Source organism: Pollachius pollachius, assembly GCF_949987615.1.
Source record: "Pollachius pollachius genome assembly, chromosome: 17".
Lineage (NCBI taxonomy): Eukaryota > Metazoa > Chordata > Actinopteri > Gadiformes > Gadidae > Pollachius > Pollachius pollachius.
In genome coordinates, this window is record NC_136950.1 from 17218027 (window position 1) to 17235198 (window position 17172).

General features: G+C 50.2%; 1 protein-coding gene across 8 annotated transcripts in view; it reads right to left on the reverse strand.

The window, feature by feature from the left end:
* The window catches only part of kiaa1217 (KIAA1217 ortholog), a 76359-nt gene that overhangs the window by 31113 nt on the left and 28074 nt on the right, over positions 1-17172 (reverse strand). For 5 of the 8 annotated variants that reach the window (XM_079754689.1, XM_079754684.1, XM_079754683.1 and 2 more), the window contains exon 2: positions 15406-15674. In XM_079754689.1, coding sequence (XP_079610815.1) covers positions 15406-15674 — 269 coding nt within the window. Of the gene's footprint in view, positions 1-5505; positions 5563-13040; positions 13172-15405; positions 15675-17172 lie in introns of those variants that run through there. The other 3 variants (XM_079754688.1, XM_079754687.1, XM_079754686.1) reach the window with 3 other exon arrangements.

Consider the following 17172-nt stretch of genomic DNA (forward strand, 5'->3'; position numbering starts at 1 on the left):
GGAGGTGGGAGGAGGAGGAGAGGAAGGAGGGAGGGAGGAGGTGTCAGAGATCATCGCATCACAACAGCAAGCTGTTGCTGGCATAACGTAGCGGGCACGTTGACATTCAGTTACTACATTATACATTATACCGCTATAAGCAGAGAAAACAAGCTGTTATCACGCAACGCCGGGTTGACCTGGAAGGCTTGGTTTAGCTTAGCTTAGCTTAGCTTAGCTTAGCTTAGCTTAGCTTAGTTTAGCTAAGCTTCGCTTAGCTAAGCTAAGCTAAGCGAGTCCAAACGCTGCTGTGGCGCATGCTACCACATCTGCTGGTTCAACACACCGCCAGGGCTAGGATTTAGCATGGTAATACTAGCATCCAAATAAAGCAGAGAAACACACCAAACCAACCAAATGCACAGGAAGCTTTTAAACACCACCGAGAAACCGTTTGGAGCCTGATCATCGCCGAACGTTCTGCTCTCTACCCATGGGCCTGAACTGGGTGGAGAGTGGAGGAATTCCTTTCAGCTTCACCGGGGATCAGGCATTAAGCCCTGGAGGCTGAGCTCTCATTTTGTGGTCAGATCATTTGGGGCACACACACGCACAAGCGCGCGCGCACACACACACACACACATGCACACACACATGCACACACACACAGACTCACATACAAGCACACTCATAGTCACCCATTCACACATGAACACACACACGCACACTCTGAGACACACACACGAACGCACACACAAACACACACAGACACACATAGACACACACACACACACTCTAACACCGTTAGTTGAGCAACCACACGTTTCTCAGCCTGACTGACAGCAGGCAGCAGAGAGCAGGAGGAGGAGGAGGAGGAGGAGGAGGAGGAGGAGAAGGATGACGAGCAGGAGAAGGAGCAGGTGGAGGAGCAGGAGCAGGAGGGGAGGAGGAGCCGGAGGGGAGGAGGAGGAGGAGGAGCAGGAGGAGGAGGAGGAGCAGGAGCAGGAGGGGAGGAGGAGCAGGAGGGGAGGAGAGCAGGAGGAGGAGGAGGAGGAGGAGCAGGAGCAGGAGCAGGAGCAGGAGGAGGAGGAGGAGCTGGAGGAGGTGCAGGAGAAGGAGGAGGAGGTGCAGGAGCAGGAGGAGGTGCAGGATCAGGACTAACTGTGAGGGGCTGCTGTATTTTCACCAGGTAGGTCTGGAGGTCGAGCTCAGAGTGCAGAGAACAGAGCATGTTCTGAAGGGACTGATGGAGGAGAGAAAGAAATGGAGAGAGGGAGGGAGAGAGAGAGAGGGTGGAGAATGATGGAGAGATAGGGGAAGGAGTGGGGAGAGAGGTAGGGAGGTGATGGCGAGATAGGGGAAGAGAGCGGGGATGGAGAGGGAGGGAGAAATATGAAGGCAGAATTATAAGAAGAAGAAGACGATGAAACAGAGGGAAATCAGAACACCAAACAACAAAGAGATGATTCTCCAAGGGGTGTCACCTCCTCTTATCTGGACCTTTAGTGACCTCCCGAAGAACTACAATACCCATCTCCCACGAGCCTCCAGTGAACTGTCCCTCAGCATCTAAAGGCTACAATACCCATCTCCCACGAGCCTCCAGTGAACTGTCCCTCAGCATCTTAAGGCTACAATACCCATCTCCCACGAGCCTCCAGTGAACTGTCCCTCAGCATCTAAAGGCTACAATACCCATCTCCCACGAGCCTCTCAGGTTACAGGGACCATTCACGAAGGTGTATCTCGTTGTTTTCATGAGGTCATCTTCATTGTGATCGGTTGATAAAGCACTTCCCAACAGCAGGTCTCTTTCATCCTCCTCCCACTCTACAGCAGTAAAGATGTCGCCTCACGTTTGCAATATTGGTATATTCAATATTTGAGCATTTGCATAATGTGGACAATTGAATGTTGTTGCGACACGTTGGAGCTGCCATGACATCACGCGTGTTGCTGACTGGTTCGACCGAGGAACAGAACACGGTCACGAGCGAGGGTCAGGGTCTCTGGTTACAGAACCCACATGTCTCTGGACCCCCCCAGACCCAGCCAGACCCCCCCAGTCCCTACACCTGTAACCAGACCCTCAGAAACTCTACCTGGTCCTGAATGATTCAGCAGAGGAGGATGGGCGGGGCCGCTGACTGTAAGGTGGAACCAGGAGCCCTCACCCCCTCACCCGCTCAGCCCCCCTCACCCTCTCACCCCCCTCACCCTCTCACCCCCCTCACCCCCCTCACCCTAGCCCTAGTTCCCATGGAGAGGAACCCTGAAGTCTGACAGACCTCCCCAGGCATCTAACGGCAGAAACCGGTTACGTCTGACCTGCTTTTATATGCAAGCGCGACTCCCTTATTATTAAAAATGTAAATAAAGTGTGTTCAGACTTGTAGCGTGTCAGAGTGTGTGTTCTACTTCAGCGGTAAGAGTGGTCGCTCAGGGAGGCACTATCGTGCTGTTGTGAAACTACAGCTTTGGACTCTCTCTGGACTGTTTCTGCACCATCATCAGGTTAAAAGTTCACCTCATTCCTATCTGTCAATCTCTCTTTGTGTATGTGTGTGTGTGTGTATGTGTGTGTGTGTGTCGCTCTCTCTCTCTCTCTCTCTCTCTCCTCTTTCTTTCGATGACAAAAATGAATTGAATGGCCTAATCATAGAAAAGTAAACAAAACAAAAGAAATCCTAATAAACAGAAATTAGCTCTTTTCATGATTATTTTTGATTCCAGACCATCATCCACTGATATCCATTCAACCACGTCCTGAAACCAGGTAGCCACTTATTCGCTCCAGATATGAGCACCTCAGTTTGAACTCCTGCTCGACCAACCAGCTGCTCACTACCTGGTTCCCGCGGTAACCACAGGTATGTTTATCACTCTGGAGGTGGTGATTGGCTGCGACTGACTAAGTGTATTGGTGGAGAAGCATAGGATTGGTCGTACCCAGCAACGAGCTTGGATCACCGTTGATGAGAAACCCTGTCAACATGTCACTCAGGACTCCAGTCTGTCAAGGTGTGTGTGTGTGTGTGTGGGTGTGTGTTAGTGTGTGTGTATTTGTACGTGTATTTGTGTGTGTGTGATGTACTGCTGTCTCCCTTGGACCCGACCCACCAAGGTCCTCCCAGAGCTCGGGGGTCCTGAGAGAAGTCCTGACAGGCCCTGACCTGGGCGTTATGAGGTCATGTACATAAGTACAGACCTGGCCCTCCGTCTGAGCCTCGCCATCCAGACCTGCCGCCACCTGACGGACACTCTCCACCTCATCTGATCCCCATGGTAACTGCTCTGAGGCCGGCCCCCTTCTATTTCTGCTGCCATCAGGAGGCATTGAAGCTCTGAAGGAAGGAGTTTGACCCCAGGCCATCTCGCCTCGCTGTCGCACAAATCGGTTTCGAGACCCACACTGGATAGGACCGGTTCATACAAAACATCAAACTGGATATGACCAGTTTGAACCAAGTTGGTTAGAATCGGTTCATACAGAACATCAAGCTGGATAGAACCAGTTTGAACTAAGCTGGATAGAACTGGTTTATACAGAAAATCAAGCTGGATAGGACCAGTTTCAACCAAGCTGGATAGAACTGGTTCATACAGAACATCAACCTGAATAGAACCAATTGGAAACAAACTCGATTGGACCAGTTTTTACAGAACATCAAATCGGACACTACCAGTTTTAAGGACTAAAATCTGGGTAGAAACTGTTTAAAGAACAATCAACGTTATACAGAACTCCGAGCTAGATGGAAAAGGGTTACCGGACATCAAACTTGATAGAACCAGTTCACAAAGCGACGTGCCGGGCAGAACTCAATGAACTTTGAGTTTGTTGGTCCTTAGTTTCTGTCTGCTCTGTTGGGTAACAGCATCTTAACAAACAAGGCCGGTCTCTAGCGAGCGGGAGGCTTAACACCAACAAACGGTAAACAAAGAGTTACGATGTGGTGCTGACTTTCAGATGGCTCACGGGGAGGGGGGAGACGAGGACATCGGCGACGCTTCACTTCACACGCTAATTTAGCCCCGGGGGCGCTGCTAGCGCTAGCTCTAATTACCTGACCTTATCTTTCGCGCTAAGCCGGTGGAAAGCTCGCACTGCTAGCCACTAACCGCAAACTGACTTCTGATTTGCATTCATGGGCGCCAAGGAGAAAATAAATTCCACAACAACAACAACATAAATTATTTGAGGATTTCGAAGACGAGTTTAACTCCCTAAATAGGACGGTCTTGGCTGTATGGCCATGGCTTCTACCTAAACCGTTTTATCACAGGCTGTTGGTCTACTATGGTGGGAGGAGGGAGGAGGAAGATAGGAGGTGAAGATAGGAGGTGGGAGATAGGAAATGGGAGAGGAGATAGGAGGGAGATAGATGGTGGGAGGAGGGGGCAGTGACCGGTGGCTCTAACAGCAGACAGCGGTCTCTCTGATTGAACAACATTACAACAGAGAAACCCCTGCATCATCTATTCCCATTCACCCAGATCTACATCCTCCCCCTCCCTCCCTCCCACATTCCTCCACTAATCCCAGCACCCCCCCCCCCCCCCCCCCCAGACCTCATATGACCCCGGGGGGGGGGGGTACAGACAGCAGACGGCAGGTTACAGTCCTGACATCACCGCGTCACGGCGGAGGTGTGTGAGGAGCAGCGACCTGGCTCGTCTCTCGTTGTCGGGGGTTACGGAGGAGGAGCGAGAGAGGCGGAGTCTGCAGAGAACGGCCGGACATTCCTGGGGTTTAGCACCGCGTTGGTCTGCTGGGCTGCTCCTGAATAACTGGTCTACTGTACGACACACTTGCTCCCCGTCGAACACAGCATGTTGTGCGTCAACACACAATAGCTCCACATCTCCCACAACATGTTGAGAGTCAACTGACACGCACACTCTCCGTCGCACACAGCACGTTGTGTTTCAACACACACTCGCACTGCATCTCACACATGTTGTGAGTCAACACACACGCGATCTCAATCGCACTCATACACAACACGTTATTGTGTGTTTATTATTTACTGGCAAATTTCTATTTCAATCCCCCAATAAATCCACTCCTTTTACTCAATGTTCCGAACCGCATACGCATGTAACACCAAATAACTAGTCATGATTGATAAGTTACCTTCACAATACAACAACACCTTTCTGCTACAGCTTATTTTCAGGGTCACAATGGAAACTCAGCAGAGTTCCAGACAAAGTCCCCATTCAGAGCCGCGTATGACAGGAGGTTAAGCCGTTGGGACAGGACGCGTTCCTCCGCTCTAACCTCTGCGAGGTCAGGACCCAAGAGGGCTAATACACATCGTTAAACCCCAGCACATCTACGGCTACACACACAGTACCACAGACACACTGGGACGTCTGCTACACAGACCTGTCCTCTGGTACATAACCCTCTGACCCAGCACGGTGAATAGATACTACAAATAAACATAATGAAGATACACGAACGTCAAAGTCACAGTATTATGAATACATAATATAAATAATACTAGATGTAGTAGTTACCATAGTAGAGTTCTCCTCAGTCCTGTCCTGTCAAGTCCCTGACTCTACTGGTCTGCCTTGCTCCCCTATTGGCACCCAACCTCACACACACTCACATACACAGACACTATAACACACTCCATACTCACACACATTCTCTCTCACACACACAGATACACACACACCCCTCACCAATAACAACATGCCAGAGGACACAATGGCCAACAGGATGGCCGTGGAGGAAGTGTCTGTTAGTGCTGCACAATGAGTGTGTGTGTATATGTGTGTGTGTGTGTGTGTGTGTGTGTGTGTGTGTGTGGTAAGCACAATGAGAGAGGGATATAAAGTAGGAAAGTGATAGACTGACGCACATTATATACGTACATGTGCACTTACACCCTGTGTGTTCTGACCTCCAGAACCACAAATTACACACACACACACACCACACACACACACACGCACACGCACAAACACACACACACACACACACACACACACACACACACGTATATCATACGCAAACACATGCAAACCGTAAATAAACATTATACAACTCTCCTCACTCCTTTCCTCTCATTTCCTCTTCCCTCATCTTTCCATGATCCATTTCCTCCAACATCTCCCCCGCCCCTCTTAAAGCGCCTCTCCTCTCATCCTCTCTTACCGCCTAACCTTCTCTCCTTTCCTCTTTCTCTCCCCTCTCCTTCTCTTATTCCTTCCTCCTACTCTCTCCTCCTACCATCTCCTCTCCTTCTCTCCTCTTGTTATTCTCTCCTCTTCTCCCCTCCTGCTCTCAACTCTCTCCTCTCTCCTCTCCTACTCTCTCCCCTCCTCCTCCCGTCCTCCTCCCCTCCTCTCCCCTCCAGATGTTTTTCCCCTGCCCAATCACCTCTCCAGATCCTAGCGTTGGCTCTAGATGTTTGCCGGGGCTCCAGTCGACCTGAGCTCCTTCCATCGCTCCTCCTCCTCCTCCTCCTCCTCCTCCTCCTCCTTCTCCTCCTCCTCCCCTCAGTGTTGAAGCTGGCCGCTAACTCCAGTTGTCGAGCTACACGCTACCCCACGCCACAGGAAGCTAGCTGGAGCACTTCCTGCTACTTCCTGTGTGGTTGTACGTTGTGGTTTAAGGAACCCCAGCCCTGGGAACCAACGATGTTAAGCCAATCCGTCCTACCTCATTACATCATACCTTCACTCGTGACATCAAATTTTACCTCATCTGTAACTTCATGACCTCATATCGGAATCGCATGACCTCAGGACGCTTTCCACGGTGAAGAAGAACAAGACCATAAGAATAAGTTCGCTCAGAGCGGAAGCTATGGACAAACTGCATTATAAAGAGAGAGAGAGACAGAGAGAGAGAGTGTGAGAGAGAGAGCCAGGGAGAAACTGAGAGAGACAGAGAGACGGAGAAACTGAGAGAGAGAGAGAGAGAGAGAGACATAAACTGAGAGAAAGACAGAGAGACAGTCAGAGAGAGGGAGAGAGGTCACCAAAGGCAGAGGAAGCAGCCTCACAATGTCCTAACAACGACTTATCTGCGACCAAGACAAAGATAAAGCCAAGAGACAAAACAACCCTGCATGACTTGTAGCGCTGCTTTGTGCCAGCGTAGCATCGCATCGCGCGCAGAGCTCAGACCCGATTAGCTCATTCTGTCCATTGTGCCGCAGACGTAACTGGCTGGCTCGTTATCGGCCCATCAGGCTGTCACAGGGGGGCTTAGCTCCCAGGTCCCCCCCCCGCCCAGTAACCCCCCAGTACCCCCATCACACCCAGTGCCGGCGCCACCCCATGGGCCGCTCGCCCCTGGGGGGCTGGGGGGTACTTGGGGTTGTTATTTTATCGTCTGGTCTAGGAAATGTCATCAACAATAGCAAATGGCCGAGTGAGTAAAAAGTCACATTTGTCATGTTACATTTGGTTGCTTTATCTGACAAGCACCCAAGTTAAACCAAATATAACAATTTCTAACTCAGATTATCAACAGTAGATCTCTCTCTCTCTCTCTCTCTCTCTCTCTCTCTCTCTCTCTCTCTCTCTCTCTCTCTCTCTGTCTCTCTCTCTCTCTCTCTCTCTCTCTCTCCCCGCCCCCCCCCCCTAAGGGCCTCCGGGGCCTGGGCTGGGGACTGAGGCCCTAGCTGACTTTGGGCTGGGGGCTGAATTGGGGGCTTTTGGCCTGGCTGTTGGCTGGGGGCCGGGGGCTTAGGGGCCTGGACTGTGGGCTAGGGACAGGGGGGCCTAGACTGGAGGCTTGGGACCTGGCTGGAGGCTGGGGTCTGGGGTCTGGGCTCTGGGGGGGCTGGTCTGGGGTCTGGGGTCTGGGGGGCTGGCTGGCTGGGGGCTCCAGGACAGTTTGATTAAGAGCAGGTGTGTAGCCGCTGACCGCTCAGCCCATCGGCAGACACCAGGTGGAATAAACACGCCAACAAAGAGCTGCTTTGTGGTGCCCCGCCGCGGAGCATAAAGGAGCCCTTATGCTGAGGACTCCCGTTAGCCTGCCCGCTAGCTCAGTGCGCCATACTAGCCTCCTGCGCTAGCATATCCATGACGGAGAGCAGCGGGATCCTATCACATGTCATAAAGTGCAATGCTGCAATGCTGCCTGTCACCTGATCAGTTCGCCATCGTCAAGGTGACTTTGTTTCAAATACTATAGTTCTGAGAGCGACGGTACGGTTAGCCTCCGGTACTGAGAACTAAGGTACGATTAGCCTCCGGTACTGAGAGCTAAGGTACGGTTAGCCTCTGGTACTGAGAGCTAAGGTATGGTTAGCCTCCGGTACTGAGAGCGACGGTACGTTTATTCTCCGGTACTGAGAGCTAAGGTATGGTTAGCCTCCGGTACCGATAGTGACGGTACAGTTAGCCTCCGTTACTGAGAGCTAAGGTACGGTTAGCCTCCGGTACAGTTAGCCTCCGGTACTGAGCGCTCATGTAAGCTTGGCCTCCGGTACCGATAGCGACGGTACGGTTAGCCTCGGGTACTGAGGGCTAAGGTACGGTTAGCCTCCGGTACTGAGAGCTTAGATATGGTTAGCCTCCGGTACTGAGAACGAAGGTACGATTAGCCTCCGGTACTGAGAGCTAAGGTACGGTTAGCCTCTGGTACTGAGAGTTAAGGTATGGTTAGCCTCCGGTACTGAGAGCGACGGTACGTTTAGTCTCCGGTACTGAGCGCTCATGTAAGCTTAGCCTCCGGTACCGATAGCGACGGTACGGTTAGCCTCGGGTACTGAGGGCTAAGGTACGGTTAGCCTCCGGTACTGAGAGCTTAGATATGGTTAGCCTCCGGTACTGATAGCGATGGTAGCCACAAGTAAGGCAGCACATCCTATTGTCATAGTGACCCATAGCGTTGTGCGGTGTTGTGTGAGCTGGTTGGTTGGGTGGTGTCAGGTCGGTGACGGAGGTGTGGGGGATGGAGGGTTGGGGGTGACCTTGAGCGCCCGGGGCGGTCCGGGCTGGGCGGGGCGGTGCTGACGGAGGAGTTTGAGAGGATACGGAGTTGGGAGGGAAATATGGTTTGTCAAGCACGTGCACACGCTGCAGATACACACTACTGCAGATATACACACACTACTGCAGATACACACAGACACACTACTGCAGATGCACACACACTACTGCAGATACACACAGACACACTACTGCAGATATACACACACTACTGCAGATACACACAGACACACTACTGCAGATATACACACACTACTGCAGATGCACACAGACACACTACTGCATATACATACACACTACTGCAGATACACACACATTACTGCAGATACACAAACATTACTGCAGATACACACAAACACTGCAGATACACACAGATTGCTGCAGAGACACACACAATACTGCAGATATACACACAATACCGCAGAATATACACAAACACGCACACATACTGCAGATATACACAAACATGCAAACACACACACACACACGTTACTGCAGAAACACACAATACTGCAGAAACAACACATAAAACTGCAGAAACAACACATGATACTGCAGATTGACAGATTTCCAGACGTTCCAATCTAGGATCAATAAGTCGATCTGATCGCAGGTACACTCAGAATACTTCATAAAACACACAGAATACTTTGTGAAGACACTCAGAATACAGAATACTGAGGTCATCTCTGCTGGGTTGGATCCAGCAGGAAATGAAACATTCTGCTGATGTTCGGCATCAGAGAGTTTGAATGAGGGGGTTTCATTCAGTGTGTGTGTGTGTGTGTGTGTGTGTGTGTGTGTGTGTGTGTGACTTTGTGTTCACGTGCACACATATGTGCAAGTTTCTGCCTGTGTGTGTGCGTGCATGTGTTTGTGCGTGCATGAATGTGTGCATACATGCCCCTGCATGTGTTATTGTTTGTGTTACTTGTGCTTATGTGTGTGTGCATGTGCGCATGTGAGCGTGTGTGTGTGTGCGCGCCTGTGTGTGCGTTTGTGTGTGTGTGTGTGTGTGTATGCGTGTGTGTGTGACCTTCAGATGTACCCAGAGCTCCACAAGAAGCTGATGGTGCTCTTCTGTTTCCCACAGTCACCTGACTCACGTGGTCACATGACCCTTCCTCGCTACCACGACAACGACCACACCGCGCTCCACCGACTTCATCAGAGGCAGATCAACATGCAAGCCCATGGACAACACGCACGCTCCTGAACGGCGTGCGCTCTCCTGAACAGCGCGCACGTTGTTCAGGAGCGTGAGCGGCGTGAACTCTCCGGACCCAACGTTGGACGGACGCCAGCAGAGTTGCACACCACCCGGGGCGGCCATCTTGTGTCTCCTGGGAGAGGGCGAGCCGGCTGCCATGGTGACCAACCGCCAGCTCCGCCCCGATCCCAGCAGACCTCGGATCAGCTTACTGGAGCTGCTGTGTTCACTAACCACATCAAGACCCCCTGCATATCGAGCAGATAGAAATGTCCTCTCTCAGAGCAGACTCATGACCCAACGAGCCGTCCACCACAGACACCTCTCCTCTTACCTCACCTGCCGTGGTGACTACCAGCACAAACCTCAGCCCCACCTCCTCACCCAACCACATCAATCCGCTGAGTTTCCCTCAAACTATCTGGTGTTGAACAACTCAGCGCTTTGTGTGACATGAATCAGCTGAGGAGGAAACCAAAAGCCTGTCCTGAGGGGTGTAAGTGTGTGTGTGTGTGTGTGTGTGTGTGTGTGTGTGTGTGTGTGTGTGTGTGTGTGTGTGTGTTTTTGGGGGGGGCTTTCTCTGTACTGTCTAACCCCTACCTGCTCCTTAATGACCTGTCTCTGTACTGTCTAACCCCTACCTTCTCCTTAAAGGGTAATTCCGGTGTAAAGTGGATTTGGGATATGTTTAGTACGATAAAGAGTTGAAAAGTTCGTTTTTTGAGCACAAAAACCGCATATAGACGCTTTCTTCAGTTGGCTGTTTTTAGCCGATTCTATCAAAACGCTATAAACTTGGAACGATGGGGGCACTGGTTATGGTAAAAACTAAATCGCTATTTTAAACGACTTAAAAGGCTAAAAGTAGCCCGACACTTCTTTGGTAGTATAATAAGGGTCTTAACATATATATATATATAGGTAGACGAACACAGAGATTGTGACATCCGTCAGCAACACGCAAGCTCTGTGTTCGCCAATCTACTTATTGAGTCTTAAAAACAAAATGGCGTCGACGGGTGATCTACTGATGGTATTGTGTGTATAAAATGTCCTTTTTAATCAACAATCTGTACACTTGCAAAGTTCTCAATGCCTCGTTTTATATGTTAAGACCCTTATTATATTACCAAAGAAGTGGCGGGCTACTTTTAGCCTTTTAAGTGGTTTAAAATAGCGATTTAGTTTTTACCATAACCAGTGCCCCCATCGTTCCAAGTTTATAGCGTTTTGATAAAATCGGCTAAAAACAGCCAACTGAAGAAAGCGTCTATATACGTTTTTTGTGCTCCAAAACGAACGTTTCAACTCGTTATCATACAAAACATATCACAAATCCATTTTACACCGGAATTACCCTTTAATGACCTGTCTCCGTACTGTCTAACCTCATTGCGTTCCTTAAAATCCCTAAAAGGAAGGAGGAACCCTTCACTCTGCATTCTTTAGCAAGATTCATTCCTTGATAATTAAAGGAGTTTTCCTGCCCTATGGGGGGAGTGGGGGGGGGGGCTAGGGTTAGGGGGCGTCAGAAACATGCAGGCTGCTAAGCCCTCTGAGACTGTGATTAAGGACTATACAAACACAACTGACTGGAAGCAACCTGACTGTAAAATAAGAAAGCCTCTTCCGATGAAAGCGTCTGATAAAGGACGGAATAATAGAAAGAGTAAAGAGATTAAACCCTGAGATAAAACACACAACTCAACACCCTCGTCGACTGAATCTAAAGTTGAATCATTTCTCATCATGTCCAAGTTTTTAAACAACACAGAGGGAACACCTGACGGGGCCAGCCAATCAGAGACCATCTCGGGTAGTATAATAAATGCGGTTGAATATCAACAATAGATGCGCCACACCCAGGCACGGATTTCACCCCCAGCGCAACAGATTGAGCAAGAGGCAGCAGGTAAACACGGAGGAGCGTCCGTCCATTAAGCCCCTCTAGGATGGCCTTTAGCTGCTCTAATCACTTTTTAATCTAAATCGATAACTCAAATGGCATATGTTTAACGCACACATTAAGAACATACACATTAACATATGTATTTCATCATGTTAGGAGAATCATAACTTTTAGTGTGAAGTCGCAGCCTGCAGAATTGTGTTACTGTGTAATAACAGCCCGTCTAACAGGTTAGTAAATACAGTCTCGTTGTTGCCGTCTTCGGAGGCTTAAAGTCGAAGTCTCAAGCATCGCCTGCACGTCAAATACATCTGTCATCAATAGCAACCGACTTCTGCACACCTCCACAAACACACGCGCACGCACAAATGCACACGCGCACGCACACAAGCGCACACACTAAGCATTGCATAAGTCAATGCTTTGAGTTTAGCTTTGAGTTTTTTTTCAGTTAACTGAGGAAAAGATCAGTATTGCAGTTCGACGACGAGTCGAGGTTAAGATAAGTTAAGATACGATCATCGTCTTGTAGCGTATCGTATCCATTTCCTAGAGCACGCAATCCAGCATAGGTCTCTCTAACACAGTGCAGAGCTCTCTCTCTCTCTCTCTCTCTCTCTCTCTCTCTCTCTCTCTCACAGACACTCACACACACACACACACACACACACACATACATTGCAGATCTCTCTCTAACACAGCGCTGAGCTCTCTATCTCTCACACAGCGCAGAGCTCGCCCTCTCTCTCTTTAATACAGAGTGCATATCTCTCTCTCTCTCTCTCTCTCTCTCTCTCTCTCTCTCTCTAACACAGAGTGCATAACTCTCTCGCTCTCTCAGCGCATCTCTCTAACTTATCGAAGTAGCAGCGGACCGAGCGGAACACACGCGACGCGCTCTGTGTCTCATGCGACCGCAGAGTTCGGTCCGCGTGACTTCGAGTCCGACATTAAGTTAAGATGATGAGCGCGTACCTGGAGCCGGACCGCGCGCACGACGCCGTCGACGTCAGGTGAGTTTATTCCTGGGTTTTGCGATGCTCTCCCAGGTGTACGAAGTGTGTCTCCGCGCGCCTACATTTCCACACGGCTCGCGCTCTGCCGACACGCACCTACACGTAAACCCCGCCCCCCCCAGCTGTGACATCATGGGTCTCCGTGGCAACAGAGGCCACGCCCACATCGGGAGCAAAATTTACCTGTCTGACTGGCGGTATTTCACACCAAAACACCTTGTGGCGTTTAACCCCTCCCCCCCCCCCAAACACACACACACACACACACACACACACACACACACACACACTCCCTCTCTCTTTCCTTCTCTCCCTCCCTCCCTCTCTCCCTCCTTTCCTCTCTCTCCCTCCTTCCCTCTCTCTCTACCTCTCTCTCCCCTCCCTCCATCCCTCTCCCTCCTTTCCTCTCTCTCCCTCCTTCCTTCCCTCTCTCCCTCCCTCCCTTCCTGTTTCGGAGAACACTCCGAGAGTGAAAGACAATAAGACACAACACGTCTCAACTCCACCCGCAGCGATGAAATAAAGACAGACCATAATAGTCCCAATCACTCATTGCTTAGCTGAAGAACAGAACTGAGTCCAGCAGAGAGGGAGAGACAGAGAGAGACAGAGAGACAGAGAGAGAGACAGAGAGAGAGGGAGAGGGAGCGAGAGAGAGAGAGAGAGAGAGAGAGATAGTGGCAAGGGAGAATTAGAAAATGTCTTTCTAATTGTAACATTCAGGAGATATTAGGTGATTTCCAGAACATTGAAGGACAACTCCTAGCCTTGGGAACAGAGCCTGCAGTAGGATAATTCACGAGAGGAATACTATTCACTACAATAGCAGTACTACTATCGTACTACTAACATACTACTATCATACATACTTTGTATTAATTACTATTCATATTTAGGAGCCCATTAGGAGGTATGTGTTAGAATGGTATGTGTTAGTACAGCAACAGACATAACAGTCAGTCAGACAGACAGATAGACAGTCAGTCAATCAATCCTTCAGTCAGTCAGTCAGTCCATCAACCCTTCAGTCAGTCAATCAATCCTTCAGTCAGTCAGTCCATCAACCCTTCAGTCAGTCAGTCAATCAATCCTTCAGTCAGTCAATCAAGCCTTCAGTCAGTCTGTCCATCAACCCTTCAGTCAGTCAGTCCATCAATCCTTCAGTCAGTCAGTCAATCAATCCTTCAGTCAGTCAGTCAATCAATCCTTCAGTCAGTCCATCAATCCTTCAGTCAGTCAGTCCATCAATCCTTCAGTCAGTCAGTCCATCAATCCTTCAGTCAGTCAGTCAGTCAATCAATCCTTCAGTCAGTCAGTCAATCAATCCTTCAGTCAGTCCATCAACCCTTCAGTCAGTCAGTCAATCAATCCTTCAGTCAGTCAGTCCATCAATCCTTCAGTCAGTCCATCAACCCTTCAGTCAGTCAGTCCATCAACCCTTCAGTCAGTCAGTCCATCAACCCTTCAGTCAGTCAGTCAATCAATCCTTCAGTCAGTCTGTCCATCAACCCTTCAGTCAGTCAGTCCATCAATCCTTCAGTCAGTCAGTCAATCAATCCTTCAGTCAGTCAGTCAATTAACCCTTCAGTCAGTCAGTCAATCAATCCTTCAGTCAGTCCATCAACCCTTCAGTCAGTCAGTCCATCAACCCTTCAGTCAGTCAGTCAATCAATCCTTCAGTCAGTCTGTCCATCAACCCTTCAGTCAGTCAGTCCATCAATCCTTCAGTCAGTCAGTCCATCAATCCTTCAGTCAGTCAGTCCATCAACCCTTCAGTCAGTCAGTCAATCAATCCTTCAGTCAGTCTGTCCATCAACCCTTCAGTCAGTCAGTCCATCAATCCTTCAGTCAGTCAGTCAATCAATCCTTCAGTCAGTCAGTCAATTAACCCTTCAGTCAGTCAGTCAATCAATCCTTCAGTCAGTCCATCAACCCTTCAGTCAGTCAGTCCATCAACCCTTCAGTCAGTCAGTCAATCAATCCTTCAGTCAGTCTGTCCATCAACCCTTCAGTCAGTCAGTCCATCAATCCTTCAGTCAGTCAGTCCATCAATCCTTCAGTCAGTCAGTCAATCAATCCTTCAGTCAGTCAGTCAATCAATCCTTCAGTCAGTCAGTCAATCAATCCTTCAGTCAGTCAGTCAATCAATCCTTCAGTCAGTCCATCAACCCTTCAGTCAGTCAGTCAATTAACCCTTCAGTCGGTCAGTCAATCAACCCTTCAGTCAGTCAGTCCATCAACCCTTCAGTCAGTCAGTCCATCAACCCTTCAGTCAGTCAGTCCATCAACCCTTCAGTCAGTCAGTCCGTCAGACGGACAGGTACCTGCTCGCGGAGCCGGTCCTGGTGGCCCATGATGGCGGTGGCATGGTGGGGGTACTTGTGCTTCAGGTGCTCCAGGAAGGCCTCCCTCTTCTTGTCGATCTCGGGGGGCTGCATGGCCAGCACCTCCTGGGCCCCACGGGGCCCCCCTAGCGTGTGTCTGCGGCTGGCTCTGGGTTCTCCCCGGGGGGGCCCGGGCCCATTACAGGACGGCGCCCGGCGGAGTGTCTGGGGGTTCGGGGTCGCGGGGGTCAGGGAGCCTTTAGGTTGCCCTGGGGGGGGGGGGGGGGGGGGGGGGGGGGGGGGGGGGAGAGAGAGAGGTGCTGGTTAGAGGAGCGAAGAAGAGAAGCATCGCCATGTTGGCCCCTGGGACACGAGGACCGGGGGGACATGCACACGGCTAGCTACAAACGGCTAGCTACACACGGCTAGCTACACACGGCTTGCTACACACGGCTAGCTACACACGGCTAGCTACACACGGCTAGCTACACGGGCTGGCTACGGAAGGCTAGCTACACGGGCTAGCTACCAGCGATCGTTTGTTGACAATGGTATCCCATCAACACAAAGACAGGGGGGGGGAGTCACGGCCAACTATGAGAGTTCAGCAGATTGCATCTTTATGCAGATATGTTCCGTCTCACTGTTCAGTGACCAGCAGAGTGACTGTGGTCACCCTCCACGGGGAAAGCCCATTGGCTGCTTCCCTTTATGTGAGGAGGAAGTGGATCATCATGGTGCTTTCTGATCATCTGTCATGATTATCCTTATTTCTAAATATAAAAACAAGGTGCAGATGCAGATTTCCGGTTCCAGACAAACCCTTTATCGCTATTACAGTGACACAATTTTGACTGACCCACACTTTAAAGTCGTACTGCTATCAGTCTGATATTCACTGTTTGCTGCGTGATTGTGTGTTGGTTTGTGTCGTTACTTTAACTTCAAAAGAAACTGAAGACCCGGTCTCCAGTTCCACATCAGGAAGATCCATACACACATAATGAGGTCTCCTCAGTGACCCACGAACATCTCTGATGTGTTCATCTGAACCATCTACAGCGTTACCATGGTTACTACCCTGCCTTTTTGTCATCAACGTACAACCCATAAACATTGTCAAACAGTCCCGATACACACAAGTGTTCATGTGCAACACCGGAATGTGTTTGTACGCAAAAACGTGGAACAAAAAAATGAGATGGAAAAACACGTTGTCCCATTTCTATCCTCTTTGACCTTCTCTCCATGCGCAGAGGATCTGTCCTCCATCTCGCCGCTCAACATCTGATCCACAGCCGTCCATCGTAAACACGTATCCCTGTCTAGTGTGACAGATACAGTATCCGCTCCGCCGAGACGGGCTCCGAGGCAGCTGCTGCCGGTTAGGGAGCAGGGACTTCCACCCATGGAGGGAGGAGATCCATGTGTGTTTACACCAAGAGACGTGCAGCCCGTTCCCCCATGGCAGCAGAGCCCAGGCAGCCCTGGCCCAGACTTCCATGACTGAGTTAAACGCAAACAGCCGGAGAACAAACGACATGGGAAACACCACGACATGCACTGCCTGCCCGACCAATCAGAACACACTCTGTTGTCCCTGACCAGGAACACTGCCGTTGTGCGTGTGTGTGCGGGCGTACTTGTGAGTGTATGTGTGTGTGTGTGTGTGTGGGTGTGTGTGTGTGTTTTTGTGTTTGTGTGTGCATGCTTGTGTTTGCTTGTGTGTGCGTGCGTGCCTGTGTGCGTGAGTGTGTGTGGTTGTGT